General features: G+C 60.5%; 1 protein-coding gene across 4 annotated transcripts in view; it reads left to right on the forward strand.

Moving 5' to 3' along the window:
- Window positions 1-21,396, forward strand: part of KIF21B (kinesin family member 21B) — a 43,051-nt gene that overhangs the window by 16,304 nt on the left and 5,351 nt on the right. The window contains exons 4-35 of one of the 4 annotated variants that reach the window (XR_015705709.1): window positions 2,080-2,229; window positions 2,466-2,600; window positions 2,984-3,151; window positions 3,661-3,776; window positions 4,394-4,589; window positions 4,981-5,170; window positions 5,274-5,337; window positions 5,823-6,047; window positions 6,354-6,435; window positions 6,932-7,049; window positions 7,359-7,550; window positions 8,183-8,382; window positions 8,562-8,669; window positions 9,062-9,130; window positions 9,519-9,748; window positions 10,149-10,296; window positions 10,394-10,588; window positions 11,428-11,529; window positions 11,653-11,818; window positions 12,118-12,178; window positions 12,505-12,562; window positions 13,071-13,276; window positions 13,762-13,836; window positions 14,007-14,120; window positions 14,814-14,852; window positions 16,690-16,826; window positions 17,127-17,307; window positions 17,956-18,120; window positions 18,666-18,783; window positions 19,532-19,702; window positions 20,167-20,366; window positions 20,811-21,079. Coding sequence is in view for 3 of the 4 variants with exons in the window: in XM_087762057.1 (XP_087618183.1) it covers window positions 2,080-2,229; window positions 2,466-2,600; window positions 2,984-3,151; window positions 3,661-3,776; window positions 4,394-4,589; window positions 4,981-5,170; window positions 5,274-5,337; window positions 5,823-6,047; window positions 6,354-6,435; window positions 6,932-7,049; window positions 7,359-7,550; window positions 8,183-8,382; window positions 8,562-8,669; window positions 9,062-9,130; window positions 9,519-9,748; window positions 10,149-10,296; window positions 10,394-10,588; window positions 11,428-11,529; window positions 11,653-11,818; window positions 12,118-12,178; window positions 12,505-12,562; window positions 13,071-13,276; window positions 13,762-13,836; window positions 14,007-14,120; window positions 14,814-14,852; window positions 16,690-16,826; window positions 17,127-17,307; window positions 17,956-18,120; window positions 18,666-18,783; window positions 19,532-19,702; window positions 20,167-20,366 (4,379 nt within the window). In the remaining variant the exon portion in view is untranslated. Of the gene's footprint in view, window positions 1-2,079; window positions 2,230-2,465; window positions 2,601-2,983; window positions 3,152-3,660; window positions 3,777-4,393; window positions 4,590-4,980; window positions 5,171-5,273; window positions 5,338-5,822; window positions 6,048-6,353; window positions 6,436-6,931; window positions 7,050-7,358; window positions 7,551-8,182; window positions 8,383-8,561; window positions 8,670-9,061; window positions 9,131-9,518; window positions 9,749-10,148; window positions 10,297-10,393; window positions 10,589-11,427; window positions 11,530-11,652; window positions 11,819-12,117; window positions 12,179-12,504; window positions 12,563-13,070; window positions 13,277-13,761; window positions 13,837-14,006; window positions 14,121-14,813; window positions 14,853-16,689; window positions 16,827-17,094; window positions 17,308-17,955; window positions 18,121-18,665; window positions 18,784-19,531; window positions 19,703-20,166; window positions 20,367-20,810; window positions 21,080-21,396 lie in introns of those variants that run through there. The other 3 variants (XM_087762057.1, XM_087762058.1, XM_087762059.1) reach the window with 3 other exon arrangements.

The following is a 21,396-nucleotide window of genomic DNA, read 5'->3' on the forward strand; positions in this document are numbered from 1 at the left end:
TCCTTCTCTCCCCACCGCTCAGCCTGTCCGAACTGCTGGCTGCCTTTCCACGCATCCTTGGCCCGTGGGGCTCCGCTCTGGGGAACCTGTGGGCTGGGATGGAAATGGGGACAATATCCTGCCTGTTCTGAAGTCCTGGGGGATGAACCTTGTCAGGCTTTCTCTCTGCTGGAGAGTCCCCTAATCCTGTTGGGGCCAGGGCACAGCCCTGCCTTCCCAGGGCTATAGGATCGGATACTGGCCTTCATCCCAGTGTGTATCCCCTCACCCTATGCGACACACTTTCCCTTCCCTCTCAGCCCCCGTATCTGCCCTCTAGGAGATCCTCTGCTGTCCAGCTATAGTTTTCCTTGCCTCAGTTTCTCCCACTCAGTTTGGGATGACCCGGCACTGCCCCAGGGAGCTGGGTGACCTGGTAGCTGGGGCTGGGACGTGTGAAGGATGAATGCTGGGGAGGGGACACCTGTGCTGCCTCTGTCCCCGGCCATCCTAGGAAGCATCTCTGCAGACCAAGAGGTCCAGCACAACCCCAGGGGCACCTGGGGGTGACGGAGCCGTGGCCCTGCATGGGGTCACACCAGCCGCCGTGGGGATTTCCTGCAGCCTTCCTCTCTCTTCACCCCCTCTGACCCCTGGTGGTTTTGGTTCTCAAAATAGCCTCAAAGATGTTTGCTCGGTGGCTGTGGTGGAGGATGGGAACAAGGCTTCCTCTGCTGTGTTTCAAAGCCGCTCATGGTCACGCTCCCCAGGCCAGCCGTGCCCGTGGGATACTGGCAGCCCGAGGGTGGGGGGCCCATCTACCAGCTGGGGGGGGCTTGAAGGCTTTCCAAGGGCCCTGTTACATGTGGGGAGAGTAAAAGCCCGTTGCCTGATGGGCCAGTGACCAAGGCTGTTGGAGCCTGTCGAGGGCTTTGCCCACTGGTCCACCCTGCAGGCACAGACATCAAACCAGGAGCTCTTGTGCCACTGCGCCGAGACCTGTCCCACAGCCACCCTTATCCAGGCAACCCAGGGAGGGTTTTGTGGTGATAATGGCTCTCCCGTGCCAGCGTGGGCACGTGGCTGCATCAGACGCTGGTTACCAACCCTGCTGTCCCGGCAGTGGTACAGGATTTGGCCCCGCTGATCGCTGTCCTGTGACTCTCCTCCTGGGAGCAGGCTGTCAGAGCGGGGTTTAAACCCTCGGGGAGCCTGTTTGCACCTGGGGCGGCCAGGGACGGATTAACCTGATCCGCTCCGCTGGCCAGGAGCCTGCGGTCCTCGAGTGACCCCGCTCTCTGCAGTGGGACGTGGGCGCGAGAGGGTGACATGTGGCCTTCAGTGGTGGTGGTGGGGGGGCAGACGGGCAGGTGTCCCTCCACCCCAGGGCGAGAGAGGATGCTGCAGGGTCAAGATATGGATGGGGACATCCTCTGTCAGCTCTGGGTCCTCAGGGTTTTCCCTGCTTGTCCAGCGCTCCCTGGTCCCCCTTGTCCCTTCTCCACCCGGCAGAGGTGACCTCAGGGAGCTGTGGTGGGAGAGGGGCTCGGGTGGCCGGGGGCTGCCCAGGTGAGCAGGGAAGGCTGGAGGGGGATGCGTAGCTCCCAGGTGTCCACTCAGGCTCTGGGGACAGGGCTCTGAAAGCGTCCTGGTTCCCACACAGCTGCTCGTGTGGGCCAGGGACAGGACAGGGTCGGGCAGCTGGAACCAACCCAGCCTGCAGCTCAGAGCTCAGCGGGGCAGACAGGCCCATGTATGCACGCCTGCGTGCACACGTGCACGCACGCACCGCTCCTTCTGGGCACCCTGTCCTACCTGGGTACCCGTGCATGCAGGTCAGAGCTTGCCTGCGCATCATGTCCTATCTGCACGCATGTGCTTGTGCATCCTCTCCTACGCTTGCACGCGCACCGGCTCACCTGGTCAGCCTTGCCTAAGCACACACATGGGCACGTACGTGTAAGCGCACGTGCGCCCCGAGGTGCGCGGCCTGTCCTGGCTCTCAGGACTGCAGGATGGCAGAGGGCAGCTCCTGTCAGTCCCGCTGTGCTGGGCTCTGCTCACTGCTACTCACCCCACACCCCCTTCCACCCCGCTCAGCTCTACAACGAGGAGATCCTGGACCTCTTTGACAGCGCCCGCGACCCTGACGCACGCCACCGCAAATCCAACATCAAAATCCATGAGGATGCCAGTGGGAGCATCTATACCACAGGGGTCACGTCGCGCCTCATCAGCTCGCAGGACGAGGTGGGTGCGGGATGGGGCAGACGTGGAGGAAGGATGGCAGCTGGGTGCCCACCGGCCAGGGACGTGCTACACGGGGACAGCCAGGCAAGGGGGGAATCTCCCTTGGGATGGGACAGAGCAGCCCCGGGGTGATGCAGGGAGAGGTCAGTTGCCCACGGGGCTGCGGCAGGGTGCTGTCCTGACTCCCGAGCAGGGTGCTTCAAGGTTTCGTTCTTGCCTGCTCCATGTCGTTGCAGCTGATCCAGTGCCTAAAGCAGGGGGCTCTTTCCCGCACCACTGCCAGCACCCAAATGAACGTGCAGAGCTCCCGGTCCCATGCCATCTTCACCATTCACCTGTGCCAGATGAGAGTGTGCGCCCGCCCGGAGCTGGTGAGATGTGCTCCTGCCCCATGGCTGGGCCTTTCCGGGGTCTGACACCCAGGCAATGTGGGGGGGTCCCTTGGAAAGGGTAGAGGGTTTGAAGTCTTGCAAAGAGAGGCAGGGCTTTGTCTTGCTTCTTTCCAGTCATAGCCAGCGTTAGCACTTAATGGGAGCTAAGGTCTGCCCTGGAGTAGGCCTGTCCAAGGCAGGGATGGTCTGGCCCAAGGGATGGCCCAGAGCAAGCTGCTGTTGGGATCCTCTCCCCCATCCTTGAGGGGCTGGACGTGGAGGGTGAATGCTCAGGCTTTTGCTGACGTCTGAGTGCGGCCAGGGGAGCTCCTGCCTGCTCCAGGTCCGTGGTGGTGACCCTTTCCATGTGTGCCTGGCCGCAGGTGAACGGGGAGGTGACCAGCCTCCTGGACGGAGCCCAGCCCACCACCGAGTACGAGACCCTCACAGCCAAGTTTCACTTCGTAGACCTGGCGGGCTCAGAGAGGCTGAAGCGAACGGGTGCTACTGGCGAGAGAGCAAAGGAAGGCATCTCTATCAACTGTGGGCTGGTATGGCCCTGGGCACCATCATGCGAGGGGAGAGGGGAGGCAGGGCCTGCCTGGGGGAGCCTGGGACACCTTTGGGTCCTGCTTGGAGCTGCTCTGGGCTGTTGGGGTTGCTGCTGTCTCTGCTGGGTTTATGCTGCCTGGCCCTGTAGGCAGGAATATGCATAATCCAAAATGCCAGTGGGGAGGGTTCAGCTCTGCTGCTGAGGGCAGGACATTGGGGAGGGGTACAGCTGGGCACAAGGGTGCAAGTCCCCAAAAGGTCAAGGTCTTCTAACTTGAGCTTAAGAAAATTCCAGGGCTCGATGCTGCTCCTCAGTGGCAGTGGGAGAGAGGCGCAGCCCAGGGAAGGAGGGCGAATGCTGAGGCTGGCAAGGGAAGCCCCATGCCTCCACCTCTTGCACCCCAAACCCGTGCCGCAGCACACGCCGCAGGCCTGACGTGCTGGCTACATGAGAGCTGTATTCTCAGCAGGAGCTGAATTTGGGGGGGCCTTTCCTTTGTGTTGGTAGCTGGCCTTGGGGAACGTCATTAGTGCCCTCGGAGACCAGAGCAAGAAAGTTGTGCACGTGCCCTACCGCGACTCCAAGCTCACCCGCCTGCTGCAGGATTCCCTCGGGGGCAACAGGTAAGGGGGTCCCAGGCCGGGGCTGAGCCCTGGGAGAGGACGGCAGGGGCTGTCCCCCTGCAAATAGGGCCGAGGGTCCGTGGAGCCATGAAGGAGCTATTTCAGGACTCAAATGCCTCGTGGGTTGCCTGCTGGGGACACGATGCCTCCTGGCAGGCAGTGCATAACTTTGCCGATGTAAAGACCTTGGCTCCTCATGAGTCCCAGGTGCAATTAGCCAGCTTTGGCAGAATTAGCTGGTGCAAAACACTCCAGAGCCCTTGCAGATCTGGGACTTGGCAGGTGGTGTTGCCCAGCATGGGATGGATTGCATTCCCTACCTGCTTTGGGGTACTTCTCCAAAGAGTCCGTTCTTCCCCAGCAATCCTGACGTTTGTGCGCTGGCTGGCAGAGGTTGGCTTTGCTCAGTGCTGTGTGATGTGTTGCTCATGGGGTCTTGCCGGTGCTCCGGCTATGGGAGGGACTGAACCCAGTTTATACCTTGGTTATAAAACGCAGAAGAGCCCAGGATGGCTGGCAGGGGACCTGTGGCCTGTGCTGGGTCCCAGGTTTCCAGGTGCCAAGTTGGCGCAGGGCGGGGGAAACTGTCCTTTCACCCTGACCTTCACCTCCCCAAGCCAAACCATCATGATCGCCTGCGTGAGCCCATCTGACCGGGACTTCATGGAGACCCTGAACACTCTCAAGTATGCCAACCGGGCTCGCAACATCAAGAACAAGGTGGTGGTGAACCAGGACAAGACAAGTCAGCAGATCAGTGCCCTGCGGGCCGAGATCGCCCGCCTGCAGATGGAGTTGATGGAGTACAAGGCGGTGAGTGGCTGAGTGAGCCCACAGAGGTGGGATGGAGGCAGGAGCAGAAAGCCTCCTCCTCGTGTTTGAACTGGGGTGGTTTTAGTGGGAAAGACCCTCCTGCCTACCGCACTCTGCCCCTATTGATAGGGGTGATTGCTAGGAGAGGTCGGGAGGTTTAAGAGACGGGCTCAGCTCCTGCCCTGCCACAGGCAGGACCTTGGGCAAGTCTCTTTGGGATGCTGAGGCAGGGAGAAGCTTTGAAATGTCTCTCACCCTCTGCCTGTTGAGCTCAGGCCTTCCTGGTCCTTAGATTTGTCCCTGGTCCTTAGATTTGTCCCTGCCCCTGCTTTGGTGGCTGGGGCTGCCCCAGCTCGCCCTGCGCTCAGGGACTCCCCTCCCGTCCCCACAGGGCAAGCGGGTCATTGGGGAGGATGGCTCGGAGGGCTACAGTGACCTTTTCCACGAGAACGCCATGCTGCAGAAGGAGAACAGCGCCCTGCGCATGCGGGTGAAGGCCATGCAGGAAGCCATCGATGCGATCAACAGCAGGGTCACCCAACTCATGAGCCAGGAGGCCAATCTGATGCTGGCCAAGGCAGGTGAGGCTGGGCTAGTGTGTGGCGTGGTGGGTCAGCCCAGCCAGCCTAGCTGGGATGGGTGCTGCGGTCTTGCCTTGATCCACCAGTGCCTCTGCTCCTCCAGGTGACGGTAATGAAGCCATCGGTGCCCTCATCCAGAACTACATCCGGGAGATTGAAGAGCTGAGGTGAGCCGGGCATGGGGGCTGGTGCAGCACCTGGGTCCCCGGGCCGGTGGGTGCCGTGGTGGTGTCTGAGCCTAGGTGCAGCTCACAGCTCCGTGCCTCCAGCGTCACTGGGGTGAGTTGTAAGCCCTGATGGAGTAGCAGCTCACTATGCTGCTGCTACACTGGGGCTGTAGGAGTCCCAGCCTTGGTGCCGGGCCGTGCTTTGGCCATTGTCATCCTTTATGTGGCCACTGATGGAGGGGGAGATCCTGGCGGGAGTGCCTGGTGTCTCCCAGGGACTGCTGGCCCCCCTAAGCTGGGTCCCTCCCAGTCTCTTGCCCAATCCTGGGACCCCGTCTTGCAGCATCCTGACCTTCTGACCCAATATGAATGGGAATGGCTTTGTGGTGTCCCTGGCTCACACCATCCTAAAACCAGGCAAGATCCCCTCCTCCGGGGACAGTGGGATGTCCCCTCTTTGACCACATCCCGTCTCCACTCCCTAGGACAAAGCTCCTGGAGAGCGAGTCCATGAACGAGTCGCTGCGTCGCAGCCTCTCACGTGTCTCTGCCCGGCCCCCCTACTCCATGGGCTCATCCCCAGCGTCCGGCTTGGCTGGCCTGTGCAGCCCCGCTGCTCCGGTGGAGACGGAAGCATCCGACGTCCTCCGACGGGCCAAGCAGGACCTGGAGCGCCTGAAAAAGAAAGAGAGGAGGCAGCGCAGGAAAAGGTGAAGGCAGCTGCTGTGTGATGTTGGGAAGGGGGAGGCTGCGTGTCAGTCCCTGTCTGTCCTTGTGAGCTCGGGTATCCTGCTGCCCCCATCCGTGCTAGAGCCAGAGCACCGAGATGGAGCCCAGATGCCTGGGTTCCCCTCCCAGCACTGCCTTGCCCTTGGTCCCCTCTTCACCCACCATGTGATCCCGGAGGCTGTTTTCCCCAAAGGGTCCAAAAGCAGGAGGCGAGGGGGACCCCAGAAGGACCTGTCCCCGGGCTCCCCGGTGCTGGGACTCACCAGCCCCTCTCTGCTCTCCCCCAGCCCGGAGAAGGAAGCATTTAAGAAGCGGCAGAAACTGCAGCAGGACAACGGGGAGGAGACAGATGAGAACGAGGGGGAAGAGGTGAGCAGGCTCTGTGCTCATACCGAGGGCGGGTGTTTGGGTGCGGAGCGTTGTCATCGCCCCATGTGGGAGAGGGACCAAGCCCAGCCTGGCCCTGCAGGCAGGGTGGAGGGGTCAGGGAGCCAAGGACTCCATGCCGGAGTAGTGGGGAGCTGGATGCTCCCCAGCCAGCCCTGCTGCGGAGTGAGGAGCCCCCATCTTTTTGGGCTTGGTTTCAATAAGCGTAGGTGAAGAGAGGCTGGGCGATGCAGTGCTGCTCCTCTTGGAAGGGATGGGTGCAAGGATGGAGGGGGCATAGAGCTGCTCTTTTCAGCAGTGTACGCTGGGGGTCCAGAAATGGTGCTGCTGCCCCTGGGCACCCTGTGTGGGAGGGTGAGTCCCGTTGTGGGGGCTGCAGCCCATCGCTGTGGGGTGAGCTCAGGTTTGGAGGAGGGAAGAGCTGCAGAGAGAAGGGCAAGGCCATGCTGCAAGCTGAGGTTAGGCACTCATCCCTTAGGAGGAGGAGGAACAGGACGAGAGCGGCTGTGAGGAAGAGGATGGACGTGAGGATGAAGATGAGGACTCGGGCAGTGAAGAGAGCCTGGTGGACTCAGACTCGGATGCGGAGGAGAAGGGTAAAGTGCAGAGCCACGCGTGCGGCCCCGGGCATGGGGGTGCATTTGCTGGTGTCTCCTGGCGCTGAGCTCTGGTCCTGGGAAGGGAGAGTCCGCGGGGGTGCCCTGGCCACATCTCCGCTGGGGGGCTTGGAAAAGCACCAAGGTTGTTGCCGGGAGTCTCCAACGCTCTTTGGGGTGCTGCCACTCCCCAGCGATGCGGGTTCCCATCGGCTCCCTCTGCCTTCTACTTGTGCTGTGGCTCAGTGGGGCCGTGGGAGCGATGCTCCCCCATCCCTCCCAGCCTGACTATCCCCCACCGGCCTCCAGCCGTGAATTTCCAGGCCGACCTGGCGGATCTGACTTGCGAGATAGAGATCAAGCAGAAGCTGATTGATGAGCTGGAGAACAGCCAGCGGCGCCTGCAGACCCTCAAGCACCAGTACGAGGAGAAGCTGATCCTGCTGCAGAACAAGATTCGGGACACACAGCTGGAGCGGGACCGGGTCCTGCAGAACCTCAGTGAGAACCACCTTGCCCACGGGATCCCATCCCCGCAGCATCAGGCCCCAGTCCCCGCTCCTGCCCAGCTGACTCAGAGCCAAAGCATCCACCCCCTGCATGCAACGCTGGCTCTGGTAGAGCTTTGCCATCCCCCTGCCTCTGCTTGAGCCCCTGGGACCCCTAAGACCCTGCTTGTCTCGCTGTGGGAGTGGGACTGGTCAACTGAAGAGCCCCTGACCCCAACGCTGCTGGAGAGGTGGCTGGAAAGGATGGCAAGGCAAAGGCTCTTCTAGCCTTGAACACTGCTTCAGGAGATGTGGGAACACTTGGGGAAACTGAGGTGCTGAGGGGTACATGAAGACCCCAAAGACCGAGCGGGGCTGAGCAGGGCAGGACCACCCACGCACATGGCTGTAGGTCTGCAGCTCCTCAGCCCAGTGACTGTGCTGTAACCCACTGTCCGCACCCTGTGCTGAGCCCTAACCCACCACTTCCCACCAGTGCCCCCAGACAGAGCCCAGCCTGCGATGGGGCCAGAGCAGAGGGGGGAGGGGGGAGGGAGCAGTGCCCGGTGCCTCCAGGCAGGGTGTGTAGGTGCAGGAGGAGCCCCGGGTGCGTGGCCATTGCAAGCCCTCTCCTCGCTCCCCCAGGCACCATGGAGTGCTACACAGAGGAGAAAGCCAACAAGATCAAAGCAGACTACGAGAAGCGGCTGAAGGAGATGAACCGGGACCTGCAGAAGCTCCAGGCAGCCCAAAAGGAGCACGCTCGCCTGCTCAAGAACCAGTCCCGCTATGAGCGGGAGCTGAGGAAGCTGCAGGCGGAGGTGGCAGAGATGAAGAAGGCAAAGGTACCTGGACATGCCAGAGCAGGGAGGGCATCCCTGGTCAAGTCTGGCTCCCTGCTCAGAAATGATGTTTTCCACTCCTGGTGGCAGGTGCAGGACATCTGTCTGTCTGTCTGGTGGGTGGGTGGGTGCCCTGGGACAGTCGGGTGCCTGCACCAACACGTCGTACCTTCGCTTTCCAGGTTGCGCTGATGAAGCAGATGCGGGAGGAGCAGCAGCGGAGGCGGCTGGCAGAGACGAAGAGGAATCGGGAGATCGCACAGCTCAAGAAGGAGCAGCGCCGGCAGGAGGTGAGAGAGGGAACTGAGCTGGCCGGGGGTGGATGTTTGTCCTGCTCTGACACTTCAAGGCGCTGAAGCTTGGGGCCCTGCTGGACCCATGGCCTCGCCAGGGGCTGCGCAGCCCCAGCAGAGCACACCTGGCTGAGTGTTCTCCCAAGGGCTTCCCGCAGCTCCCAGTGTGGTTGTGGGAGGTGCTGTGAGCTCCCTGCCATGCTTGGGGGCAATGTGCCATCGGGGCCAGCCTCAAGGCTGGAAACCTGCTGGCTGTTAAAATCAGAAGCAGAGACTGTTCCTGCCAAAGTAACTGCCCCAAGCTTCAGTGGTGGGAGCCCCGGGACTGCGACCATCGCTGGGGTGTCTGGGCCAGGACCCCAGGGTCTCTCTTTCTCTCTCTCGTGCAGTTTCAGATCCGGGCTCTGGAGTCTCAGAAGCGGCAGCAGGAAATAGTGCTGCGGAGGAAAACCCAGGAGGTGAGGGAGAGGGGTTGCCTCCACATAGCCCCCAGCCCCCATGGGGCTTCTGGCCCCAGCGCTTGGCTCAGAGACGCCCCATCCTCCAGACTGTGCTGGCTCGGAGAGCGGGTTTCCCAAAAGGGTGGGAGGAGTTGTATGGCTCAGTAACGAGGTGCGAGATGGTTGCAGGCAGCAGAGGAATTGCCCATCTCCTGGGGCAGCTGAGCCCAGCGGCAGGGGATGGGCTACGAGGGAGAAGGGGAAAACCTGTGGGGCAAAACGGCCCCAGGGCTTTGGGTCTCCAGAGCTGCCGCTCTTGGTCCCGTGAGGACCTGGGGGTGGCAGCGACAGGTTTGGGCTGGGGACGCCCGTCTGACCCCCTCTCCTCCACCCCTCCTATGGGCAGGTCTCGGCACTGCGCCGTCTCGCCAAGCCCATGTCAGACCGGGTCGCCGGCAGGACGAGCCAGAAGCCAGCCATGCTGGACTCGGGGGCGGAGGTCTCGGCCAGCACCACCTCCTCTGAGCCCGAGTCCGGTGCTCGCTCAGTCTCCAGCATCGTGCGCCAGTGGAACAGGAAAATCAACAACTTCCTGGGAGACCCCTCGTCCTCCGTGAATGGGGCTCGGCCCGCCAGGTCAGGGCAGGGGCTGCGTGGACGGGTGATGAGGCATCCCAGGACCCCCACATCGGCTTTTGGCTGGTGGCAGAGGTTGAACACCAGCTTCTTATTGTGCATTTGGCCCATGTTAAACCACTGACCCAGCGACAGGCTGTGCTGGCAGCACGTGACTGGCTGTCGCCTGGGCTTGCGCCCAGTGCTGGCCTTCCACGAGCATTGAACGCCACGGCACAAACCCTGCTGGGCTCTTCTCTTGTCCCTCTCTTTGCTAAGGGGCGATAGAAAAGTTGGGCAATCCAGAAACAACACAGATGCCTCCTCTGCTCCTGGCCAGCCAGAGCCCAGGCATCCTTTTGGGGCAAGCACAGCTTTCCAGGCCGGTCGCCCATGTGCCTCTTCTCCCCTCCGGCTGTAGGAAGAAGTTCCCCAAGAAGGGGGCGAGCCAGACCTTCAGCAAAGCCGCCCGCCTCAAGTGGCAGTCGCTGGAGCGGCGCATCTTCGACATTGTCATGCAGAGGATGACCATCGTCAACCTGGAGGCTGACATGGAGCGGCTCATCAAGGTGACGGTGGTGCTGGGGACAGAGAGGGCTGGGTGGTGGGTGTGGGGCAGGGGGGCAGCCATGTCGACAGTGCCAATCCCTCTCCCTTTTCCCCCAGAAACGCGAGGAGCTGGCACTGCTGCAGGAAGCATTGCTGGGTAAGAGGGCGAAGCTGCAGGCAGAGAGCCCCAAGGAGCAGAAGGGGCTGCAGGAGCTGAATGAGGAGATCGAGGTGCTGGGGGCCAACATCGACTACATCAACGACAGCATTTCCGACTGCCAGGCCACCATCATGCAGATTGAGGAGACCAAGGTGGGCGGCTGGACTGGGCCCAGCTGGCAGGGAGAGAGCCGGAGCATGCCTGGGAGGCGAGGGTGTCCTTGGGCACAGCCAAGCTGGGCATCCCAGAGTCCTCATCTGAGCCATGTCGCACACTCAGTGGGGCTGCACCCACGCAGTCACTTCTCGTTAGGTGGTTAATTGTGGAGGGGAACGCTGCCAGGTCCTTGCACATCCATGAACAGGTTGCCAGTGCCCCCATGCCCCACCGCCCCGGGATGCAGGGAAGCTGGAGCTCCCGTCCTGCCCATGGGACTGGTGGTCATTTGTCCCCATGGGAGTTTCATGTGCTGGTAACATCCCGGGGAGTTTGGCACTGAAGATGCCCTTTTTTCCAGCAGAAACCCTGGAGGTTTTGTGTCTGGTTTTGACACTGGGCATGCTGCAGAGATGCTGCGTGGATCCTGGCTCCCCTCTGCTGGCTGCAGCCTGGGCTGGAGGCTGTGTGCTGTTCCCGGCTGTCACCTAGGTTGCTGGGGAAGAAGGGGCTGTTGTTAATTCACACTAGCCTTTGGGCTGGTGGCCTGATCTGCTATGGGTTTGGGTGAGGCTGGTGTCTGCAGATTAGGGCCTAATTAAGTGCTGGCACCAGGATTCCTGTAGCAACACAGAAGCCTTTCAGGTTGCGTTGGCCATTTCCATGGCCGGATCTCCCCAGTCCACTTGGGCAGACTGAGGAGAGCAAGTGTCGGGACTGGGCAGTGCTGGCAGGGCGGTGGAGGTGCTGTGCTGGCTGCGGTGCCCGTTCTGCCCGTCCCATGCCCAGCGGCAAAGCTCCCCCGCTGCATCCAACGCCCGTCTCCACGTTTCAGGAGGAGCTGGACTCCACGGACACCTCGGTGGTGATCAGCTCCTGCTCCCTGGCCGAAGCCCGGCTCCTGCTGGACAACTTCCTGAAGGCCTCCATTGACAAGGTGCGGGGCCAAGCTGGGACTGGGATGGATGATGGGGTTTCCAGCAGCTGGGGAGAGGAGCAGGGTGCCAGGGTGGGGACCCGAGACACCTGCCTGAGGCCCAGCGTGGCTGTCCTTCCCCAGGGGCTGCAGGTGGCACAGAAGGAGGCCCAGATCCGCCTGCTGGAGGGGCGCCTGCGGCAGACGGACGTGACCAGCTCCTCTCAGAACCACGCCATCCTGGACGCCCTGCGGGAGAAGGCTGAGTCACACCCCGAGCTGCAGGCCCTGATCCACAATGTCCAGCAAGGTGGGACCCAGGGCTGGCGCATCCCCGGGCCAGGCACACTGCCTGTGGGGCGAGGTGCCCACCTGCGCCAGCCCCCCAAGAAACACCTAGAGGTGCCACGGCTGGGAGCAGCGTGCCCAGGGCTGCCCTGAGGGCAATGCTGGGTGGGGACCTGTGCTCCAGCCACCACACAACTGGGATGAGGACTGGGTCCCTGCCCCCAGCTGCCCAGGCTGTCCCCTGCGCTGCATGGTTCAGACGGGGCTTGGGACGATGGGGTCCCCTCTGCACTGCTGATGTGCTGTCTCCCTCCTGCACAGAGAATGGCTACACCAGCACGGACGAGGAGGTCTCAGAGTTCAGCCTGGCTTCAGATGGGAGGTGAGCACCCAGCCCTGCCCTGCCCAAGCTGGTGGTGGCCAGGGAGGCCAGGAGTGGGGTAGGATGTCCTGGTGCCACACATGGGACCTTGCAGATGGACATGGATGAACAAAGCCCCACCTAAGCTTTCCTGTGGTGCCCAGCCCTTGGCAAGGGGAGCAGAGATGCCACTTAGACACCAGCAGGGAGTGAAGACTAGGTCATCCCTTGGAGAAAGAGTGCTGGGGAGCAGGGGGTGACCCAAGGAGTCTGGAGGGCCGGTGGCAGCTGGCTCTCTGAAAGGAGTTTGGCACTGAAGATCCATCTTTGCTCCTTTCTCCTTGCAGCATCTCCCAGTCTTTCACCATGAAGGGCTCAGCAAGCCAGGATGACTTCAAGTTCAAGGTTAGTTGACCTTTCTGTGTGGCCCTGTCACAGGGAATGGGAGTAGGGATGGAGGGGCATGTTGCTCAGTGATGCTCCAGGCAGTCTGACCTTTGGAGAGCCAGGCTTGGCATAAGGCAGTACGGCTGGTCTCTGGGTGGGGTCAGCTCTAGGCAAGGGGGAACCCAGGCCTCCTGGTCCTGTGGTTCTCTGAAGCACCAGAGACTTGGGAAACATCCACCGCATCAGCCAATGCCCTCCAGATTTGAGTGGGCACCAAGGAGGTCCCTGTGCAGCACTGCATCCATTGTGGGCAAAGGTGGAGGATAGCGCCCGTTGTTCTGCACAGGCTGTCACATTTGCTTAGAGGATGGAGAGTCAGCACTGTGATGGGCATCCCAGCATGATGCAGGGGGAACTCAGCCTCCTGTGGCCAGAGAGCATGAGCTGCTCCATCCCACAGCTCTCTGGCTGCTCCCGCTGTCCTCCCCCCATGCTGCCTGTGCCTGAGCCCTCTGCCCTGCTCTAGGGAGAGCCCAAGCTCTCGGGGCAGATGAAGGCAGTGTCAGCTGAGTGTCTAGGACCCACGCTGGATGTCTCCACCAAGAACATCACCAAGTCCTTGGCATCCCTCATGGAGATCAAAGAAGATGGGATCAGCTTCTCCATCCGAGACCCCTATTACAAGGAGAAGGTGTCGCGCACCATCAGCCTACCCACACGAGGAAGCACCTTGTGAGCACGGGGTGATGGGTCTCTGGGCACCGGGAGGCTCATGGAGGCATGGGCCAGCAGATGGGAAGCTGTGCCTGGCTGTGGAGTTGCGGAGCGGTGGGTGAGCCTGGTTCTGCATCTACCCAGGCTTGTCTGCAGCAAGCAGTGGTGTATTTCTCCAGTGGGACTTGGAGAGTGTCTAGGACCACATTGGTATCCTCTGCAGATGGAGAGAAGGGCACTCCAGGAGGAGGGAAAGAAGCTGGGGACGTGCGAGGGTCTCTGACTCACTGCCCTGGGTTATCAGCCTCTGTGGAGGCTTCTTGGGTTGCCAAAAGCCTCCGCTCTCATGGGATGACTCGAGGCATCCTCTGATCTTGTGATTGTGACTCCAGGGCAGCCCAAGTTCTCCACTTGCTCTGCTGGGGAAGGACGTGGGTGTTCAGCATGGAGGGAGCCCAGCAGGGGGGGCAGGCACCCACTATGCTCTGTTTCACTTGCTTTAGTCCCAGGCAATCCCGTGGCTCGGACACTTCACCTCTGACAAGGAGGAAATCCTATGACCGTGGACAACCTGCCAGGTGAGCTTGGGAGCTGGAGAAATGGCAACATGGGCAGGGAGAGGCTGGGTGGCCCAGACAAGTGGGGAGAGATGCTGACTGGGGCTGCTCTTGCTGGGCCCTGGTGTGCCAGGCAGCTTCCAGGTGAGCAATTCCCGAGTCATGTGTCCCTCTAATCCTTCCTGGCTCAGGCCTCCAGATGTTGGCTTCACGCCTCCCTCATCCCCACCCACCCGTCCACGCAACGACCGCAATGTCTTCTCTCGTCTCACGAGCAACCAGAGCCAGGGTTCTGCCTTGGATAAGTAAGTCCTGGTGGGGTGGGAGGGTCCGAGTGAGGGCGACCCATACCGTAACAGCAAATGGCACGTACCAGGTCCCACGGTGGGGTGTAGGAGCACAGGACCTGGGTCGGCTCCAGCCAGCCTCCTGCCACCATTTTCACTCCCTGCTCCTCTCCACGAGGGAGCAGATGCTCTGCAATGGCCATGCTGGACCCTTGCCCTCTCCCGCCTGCTGTGTGTCTCCTCCAAGCTGGCCGCTTGCAGGAGCTCGCAGTCCTGGCCTCTGGCTATGCCTTACTTGGAGACACAGCAGTGCCAGACTTGGACCACTGGAAAAGGCTCTGGAGCAGGACAGGGTGAGGCGGGATGGGGGCTCACAGGAAGCTGAAGGACTGGCACCGACACACAAACGCTGCTCCAGCCTCCCAGCCTCCCGCTGCAGCAGGCTGGGCAGCTGCCCTCATCTTGGAGCATTGCTAGCAGCGCTGACATTCCCTGATGGAGACCTGCTGTCTGATCCTCACATGCCCTCCTGCTCCTCTGCCCTCTCCCCTGGTTCTTCGTGTGTGCTTCTCTTTCTCCCTCCCTCCCCTCCTCCTTCTCTCTGTCCTACACTGGCTTGGATGCAATAACAATCCTCCATCTCTGACTCCTCTGCTGCCTCTTCTAGTCTGGGTTTTCTCTCCCATAATCCTGCTAATTTTCTGCCCCTAGGTCTGATGACAGCGATTCCTCTGTCTCGGAGGTGCTGAGGTATAGACAACTTTCTATTTATTATCCCTTCCTCCTCTCCTCTTTCTCTCTGTCTCATGAGTCTGCTCTCCCTCATCCCTGCATGCTCCACCTGCACCTTGCTGCTCTCCCCTGCCTGCCAGCTTGCATGTGCTGTCCCCTCCTGGCATGCCACCTCCAGTAGCTGACACTGTCCCCTCGGCTGCGAGTTCAAACCGTTCCTGCTCTGATCAGCCCTTGGAAACGTAGCACTGGGCTCACCTATGGGCACTGGCTGGTTTGGGGTGGCAGCATGTTCTCCTCCATCTCTGATGGGCTCTCATCAGCATGATGCCACCATGTCCCATCCCGTCCCCCAGCTCTCCAGCAGGACGGTGTGATGCTGGGGAAGGGGGCAAGCAACCCTGGGTGCTCCCAGCGTGTCCTTCTTGCAAGCATCTTCCAGGCAAATATCTCCAGGTGCTCTCCACACCTGGTGTGCTTCCCTGGTGCTGGGTTGTGGGTGGGTAGATCACCCAAAGAAACCAAGTCAGATCGTGGTGCAGAGCTCAGCCTTGGGGTTAAGGTGCTCCTGGGCTTGTCCCACTGCACCCTCCTGCCTATGGAGGTTTCCCAACATGAGGGCTGCCTTTCCCTCATCCTTTAGGAACGTCAGCCCTCCAGCACCCGGGTGTCCCCTCACGTTGCCCATGCCCTGGGTTCCCGCAGTCCCTGGGGAGGTGGCACCAGATGTGGCTGTGCCGGGCAGTTTGCTGTCAGGCAGCAAGGCGACGCCATCGGTAACACCTCACCCCGGGGAGCCGGGATTTCCATTTAGATTCAGCGTCACCTCGCGACTGGTAGAAACACTAGGGATCAGGGGAGGGCTGCTGCGTTTGAGTTTGTCAGTGCAGCTGCTAACTGAGAAAGAAAGATCACATGCGTGCGATTTCCAAACCCAAATTAACGAGCCTGTGTTTGTTGTTTGTCCTCATGTCTAATGCAAACCTTACGTGGCCTCGGGCCTGCCCTTCTCCAGCCGTGTGCCTCAGTTTCCCTGCCTATAAGAAGAGACTAGCACAACCCTGGGCCCCACGGCCGCGGGAAAGCTGTGCTTTGGGATGCCAGCCGGGAAGAGCTGTTGGTGGCCATGCACACTTGGGTCTGGAAGGGTAGAGCTCTTGGTCCTCAGCGCCCTGAGCACCGCTAAAGTGGAGGGGATTGGCAGATGCTGTGTCCAGAGGGACAGGCAGCAGGTGTCCCTTGGGGGAAGGTTTGACAGGGATAGGTCCTTTCCTGCCCAGAGCCAGCGGTGGGCGCAGGGCTTCCACAGCCATGGTGGCAGGGACATGGGGTGGAAATGCTGGTGCTGTCCTTTTGTCACCCTTGTGGCCTTATGTAAAGGAGCGGGGCCCTGTCTCCAAATGCCACCAGCCACAGGCTGACAGCCTCCAAGGAACTGGAGTGCTGGATATTGGTACCCTGAAACATTTATCCCAGCAGAGCTTCAGGCTGGAGAAGTCTGTTCCAAACTGACCTGAGGACCGATGAGCTGGGTCTTCTGGCTCCTTGGGTCTGTGCTGGCCAGGCGTGAGAGGTTCAGCAGGAGCGCAGAGGCCACTGGGCAGCCCCCCTTTCCCAGTCTGTATTGCTGGGACAGAGGCAGTAGGCAGGGGCTGCTCCTGGGGAGATTCCTGGGGTTTCCACAAAGACCCTTGCCCAGACGTGCCGGGTTCAGATGGAGGGGCCCATCGCACTGCCAGGTGGTGGAAGATGCTTGGGGTGAGGCAGCTCTTGCTCTCCCATGCCCCTGGGACTGCGTAGCGCAGTGCCTTTCCACACACCCCCCACCATGCTTGTTCTTTCTTTCCCATGCAAGGGGCATCATTAACCCGGTGGGTGGCACCAAGAACGCCCGGACAGCCCCGCTGCAGTGCGTCTCCATGGCAGAAGGACACACCAAGCCTGTGCTCTGCCTGGATGCCACCGACGAGCTGCTTTTCACTGGGTCCAAAGGTGCGTGATGGACAGAGAGGGTATGGGGGTTGCTGGCCTGCAGACATTATGGGAGCAGGTCGGCATGGGGGAGTACGTGAAGTGCCGGGCACCATGGGGATGGTTCCTCCTGGGCCTCTCTCCTGTCCTCAGTGTTCTGCCTTGCCCTGCACTGCCTCGGTGCTGGGGCTGGCTGGCTCCTTTCCTCTGGCCCTGTGGGTGGGGGGAGGCAATGCTCAGAAGGGGTATTGCCCCCACACCACCAGGCCCTCAGAGGGACCCCTCCCAGCCCGACACTTGGGCACATTCCTCCTCCTGCAGACCGGAGCTGCAAAATGTGGAACCTGGTGACGGGCCAAGAAATTGCTTCCCTCAAGGGTCACCCAAACAACGTGGTTTCCATCAAGTACTGTAGCCACACGGGCCTGGTGTTCACCGTGTCCACGTCATACATCAAAGTGTGGGACATCCGGGACTCAGCCCGGTGCATCCGCACCCTCACGTACGTGGCAGGCGGTAACAAGTGTGGGGGGACCCTGGGCACTCTGGGCATCTCTGGCTTTGCAGAAGCCAGTCCTGGGACCTGCTGGAGCTGGGGACAGGGCCAAGTACCAGCTGCTTTAGTGCCCGTTTGCAGTGCTGCATCCTTAGGGAACAGGGAGGTTGGGAGAGAGCTTGGGGTGAGGTGACCTGTGTGGACCTCCTGCAGCAAAGGCTCAGGGTACAGAGCTTTGAAGAGATTTGCAGCCATGTCGGGGGATGGCCGAGAGAGCCAGCAGCTCCGTAGAGGAGGCGCAGCCCCCCACAGCATCGTGGCTGAGTAAATTACAGGCTCACCAGTGGGAAACTCAGATCTTTATGAGGAGTTTGAGGACTGGAAAGGAGCATGGGGCAGGCTGTAGCAGTGGTCTGCTGGTCATGCACATGCCCAACATCCTTGGCTCCCTCTGCAAGCAGGGCACTGGCCTAGGGGACAGAGGTCTTGTTGATCCCATTGTGGCCAGAGAGATGGTGATACCTCTAAGGCCTTCCCCCGATGTAGGACCCACCCGTGCCAGCCTGGAGCCAGCAGCCCCATGCGGTTCCTCAGTGAGGCCTCGGTGGCTCTGATCTCTGCTCATCCTCCCGCCTTGACCACTCTCTCCCTTAGGTCTTCTGGACAGGTGATCTCTGGGGACGCGTGTGCTGGGACCACCACCCGCACTGTCGCCAGTGTGCAGGGGGAGCACCAGATCAACCAGATTGCTCTCAACCCCACTGGCACCATGCTCTATGCTGCCACTGGTAACTCCGTCCGCATCTGGGAGCTGAGCAGGTGAGGGGGTGGTGCTGGGGCAGGCAGGACATCTTACAGATGCTGAGGGGACACTGTCTGCTCAGAAGGGCCTGAAATGACTCCCCCCAGGGAAAGTGAAAGCCTTTTTAGCAATGGAAGTTGCCTGGAATAAGGATTTTTCAGGACCCTTTCCTATGGGACCTAAGGGGTGATAAGCAGCAATGGGGCTACTTGGAGTGGGGGTTTTGTCCATGAGCTGGGCAGAGTTTAGGAGAAGGGGAAGGATGTGGGATGGGCAGCAGTGACCCCCTGGGTTTGCCCTTGCCCCCCTCCCTGCCAGGTGGGCACTGGGCTGCTGACCCCGTGCTGCAGCCTAGGCTCTGTCGCCAGACGTTGGCGTGCCCCGAGGCTGCCCTCCTCCCCTGGCATCACTAGGAAGAGGGGTGTCCCTGCTCGCAGTCCCCCAAAGGGAACAACCCTACTGGGGGGGCTCCAGGGCTCTGGGGGGTCCCTGCCTGGGAGAGCCCCTTGGAGGAGCTTCGGCACTTGGGAAGGGGCTGGCTGATCCATGTTATTGAACTCAGGTTGCAGCCCATCGGGAAGCTGAGTGGCCACATCGGGCCTGTGATGTGTCTGACGGTAAACCAGACAGCGAGCAACCATGACCTGGTGGTCACAGGCTCCAAAGATCACTACGTCAAGGTACTCTCCTCCTTGGCGAGCAGAGCCCTGTGTCCCATAGGGAAGCCCAGATGTTGGCAACCCTAAGGTCTCTTCTCTCCTCCTGAGATCTGAGCCCAGATTGTTTTCACCTCTGCATGTGAGTTTTTTGCGTATCTCCTCAACCCAAATCTTGCCTTTTGCTTGGTCCACAATACAAATGCACCTTTGGAGGTGGATTTGCGTTTCTCTTATCCTTAGGGCTCTATGGCTGGTACTTGCATGTTGTGGCTGACCCAGATTAGCAGCTCGCCCTGTTCTGCTCGATTCTCCCCTATACAGATGCTTTGTGCCTGCTCGATCACAGCTCCAGCACAGCAAGAGCTTGCCCCTCCCTTTTAGGTTTTCGCTGGTTTTTAGCAGGTCAAATTGGAGCTGGCACCAGGGGAGTGAAGAAGGATGGTGAGATGATGAGGGAGGCAGAATCCCACTCTTCTGACAGCTGCAAGCTGTCAGCTTGGCTCACGGAGGTGTGTGAAGGCTCACCATGAGTAAAATGCAGCAGAATGGGGGCTGTGTCTGGTGGCAGACCTCCCCTGATGGTGGCAGGACCCCTGGGGAGACCTCAGCCCCAAAAAAGCCTCCACTGGCCAATGCCCACTCCCCTTTCCAGCATCGCTCTGGGTGCCCTGAGCCTAGAAAACAGAGGGTGATGGCCAAGTTCTCCAAGAGAGGGTCAACTCTGTTTCCAGTGCCATCTGGGGTCTTTCACCCACTGTTTTTCCCCCAGGTGTTTGAGATTGCTGAGGGCATGGTGGGCAATATTGGCCCCACTCACAATTTTGAGCCCCCTCACTACGACGGCATCGAGTGCCTGGCCATCCAGGGAGACGTCCTCTTCAGCGGTTCCAGGGACAACGGCATAAAGAAGTGGGATCTGGAGCAGCAGGAACTTATCCAGGTCTGGAGGGGAGCATACGGCACAGGTCCTTGGGGTAACGTGGGGCAGAGGAGCATTTGCTGCTGGGGGTCTGGGGGGGACCTTTGTTCAGGGACCTGGTGCCAGTGTCCTGCGCTGAGCTGACCAGAGAGGGAACTCCCATTCCTGGGAATCTGGCAGTGCATGTGCGAGGTGGCTCCGTACCCCTGTGAGTTTCTGCTGTAAGGCACTCGGGATGTACCCCTGGTGCACAGGCTGCCAGGTGTTGTGGTCCTCTCTGAAGACAGGATTGTTGTCTCCTGCCCAGGGGACAAACCAAGCCCTGCCTTTTAAGTCCATCCCCTTGGCCTCCTAACTTTGCATCACTAGCCCCACGATCCAGATCAGCCCCAGGGCAACAGTGAGGATCTGAGCCTCCCACTTTGGGTGCTGGTGGTGCTGAAATGAGGCTGGTCATGATCTCCGCTCTGTGCCCGTCCCTACAGCAAATCCCCAATGCCCACAAAGACTGGGTCTGTGCCCTGGCCTTCATCCCCGGCCGCCCCATGGTGCTGAGTGCCTGCCGAGGAGGCATGATCAAGGTCTGGAACGTGGACACCTTCACCCCAGTTGGGGAGATCAAAGGGCACGACAGCCCCATCAATGCCATCTGCACCAACTCAAAGCACATCTTCACCGCCTCCAGGTGAGCCCTGGGCTTGCTGCTCCCCAGAGCCCCTGGGAAGTGGGAGACCCCTGGGTTGAGCTGTCATCCCCGGGCCTGGGTGGGTTTGCACTGAGTGGATGGGGAGCAGGGAGGGAGGGAAGGGGGGAGTCTCGCAGCTTTCTAGTCCCTCCACTGCTTCATCTCGTCTTGCCCGCCTTAGCCTGCCCCATGACGCGGCCTGCCCACTGCAGTGCCAAGAGCTATTCCCCCAGCCGTCCCCTGCCCTCGCTCCGGTGACGCCCCGGGTTATCCCCCATGCAGGGACCCTTCTCCCCCGGGGCTGGGCATCCTCTGCTGCTCTCGGGGAGCTCTTTGGCAGCAAGACTCTGATATCTTCTTTTCGACCATGTCCCTTTTCTCCCTTCCTTTTTCTCTGTCTCTCTCTCTGTCTCTCCTCCTCCCCACCTCCCATCTGTGCCACAGTGACTGCCGGGTAAAGTTATGGAATTACGTGCCTGGGCTCACCCCTTGCCTTCCACGACGCGTCCTTGCCATAAAGGGCCGTGCTACTAGTCTGCCTTGACCCTCCTGCTCTTTCTGACTCTCTTGCTCATGCACTCTCCTTCTGTCTTTTCTTTCCTTTTCTCTTTCTCTCCATCTCTTTCTCCCTCTGTCTTTCTCTCTGTTGCTTGCTTTTGCTCCTCCGTCTCTCTTTTTCTTTCTTTCTCTCTGGTCTGAGCTGCTTCTTCACGGTATGAAACTATTTTGCGTTTTTCCCCACTTGATAAATCTTTGCTAGAAGTGACTTGCCCCTCTGTCCCAGCCATAGCCCCGCGTTCCTTTGTTTGCTTTTTTTTTTTTTTTTTTTACCTTGCCGAGTGCCCACATCTTCTGTGGCAGCTCCGTGGAAACTGTGGCTTGCATGGATGGTGGGGCGGGAGTCGGCAGCCGCCCCCAAAGCAGCCCATGTCCTGGGGAGACCAAGCGCAGCAGCTCCCTGCGGTGTCACTGCTTTGACCTGATTAGAGCTCATTCACGGGGTGCAGGAGTCCTCTTGTCGGGGTCAGCC

This window comes from Nipponia nippon, unplaced genomic scaffold, assembly GCF_047370975.1.
Source record: "Nipponia nippon isolate SJK-2023a ecotype South Korea unplaced genomic scaffold, ASM4737097v1 scaffold_25, whole genome shotgun sequence".
NCBI lineage: Eukaryota > Metazoa > Chordata > Aves > Pelecaniformes > Threskiornithidae > Nipponia > Nipponia nippon.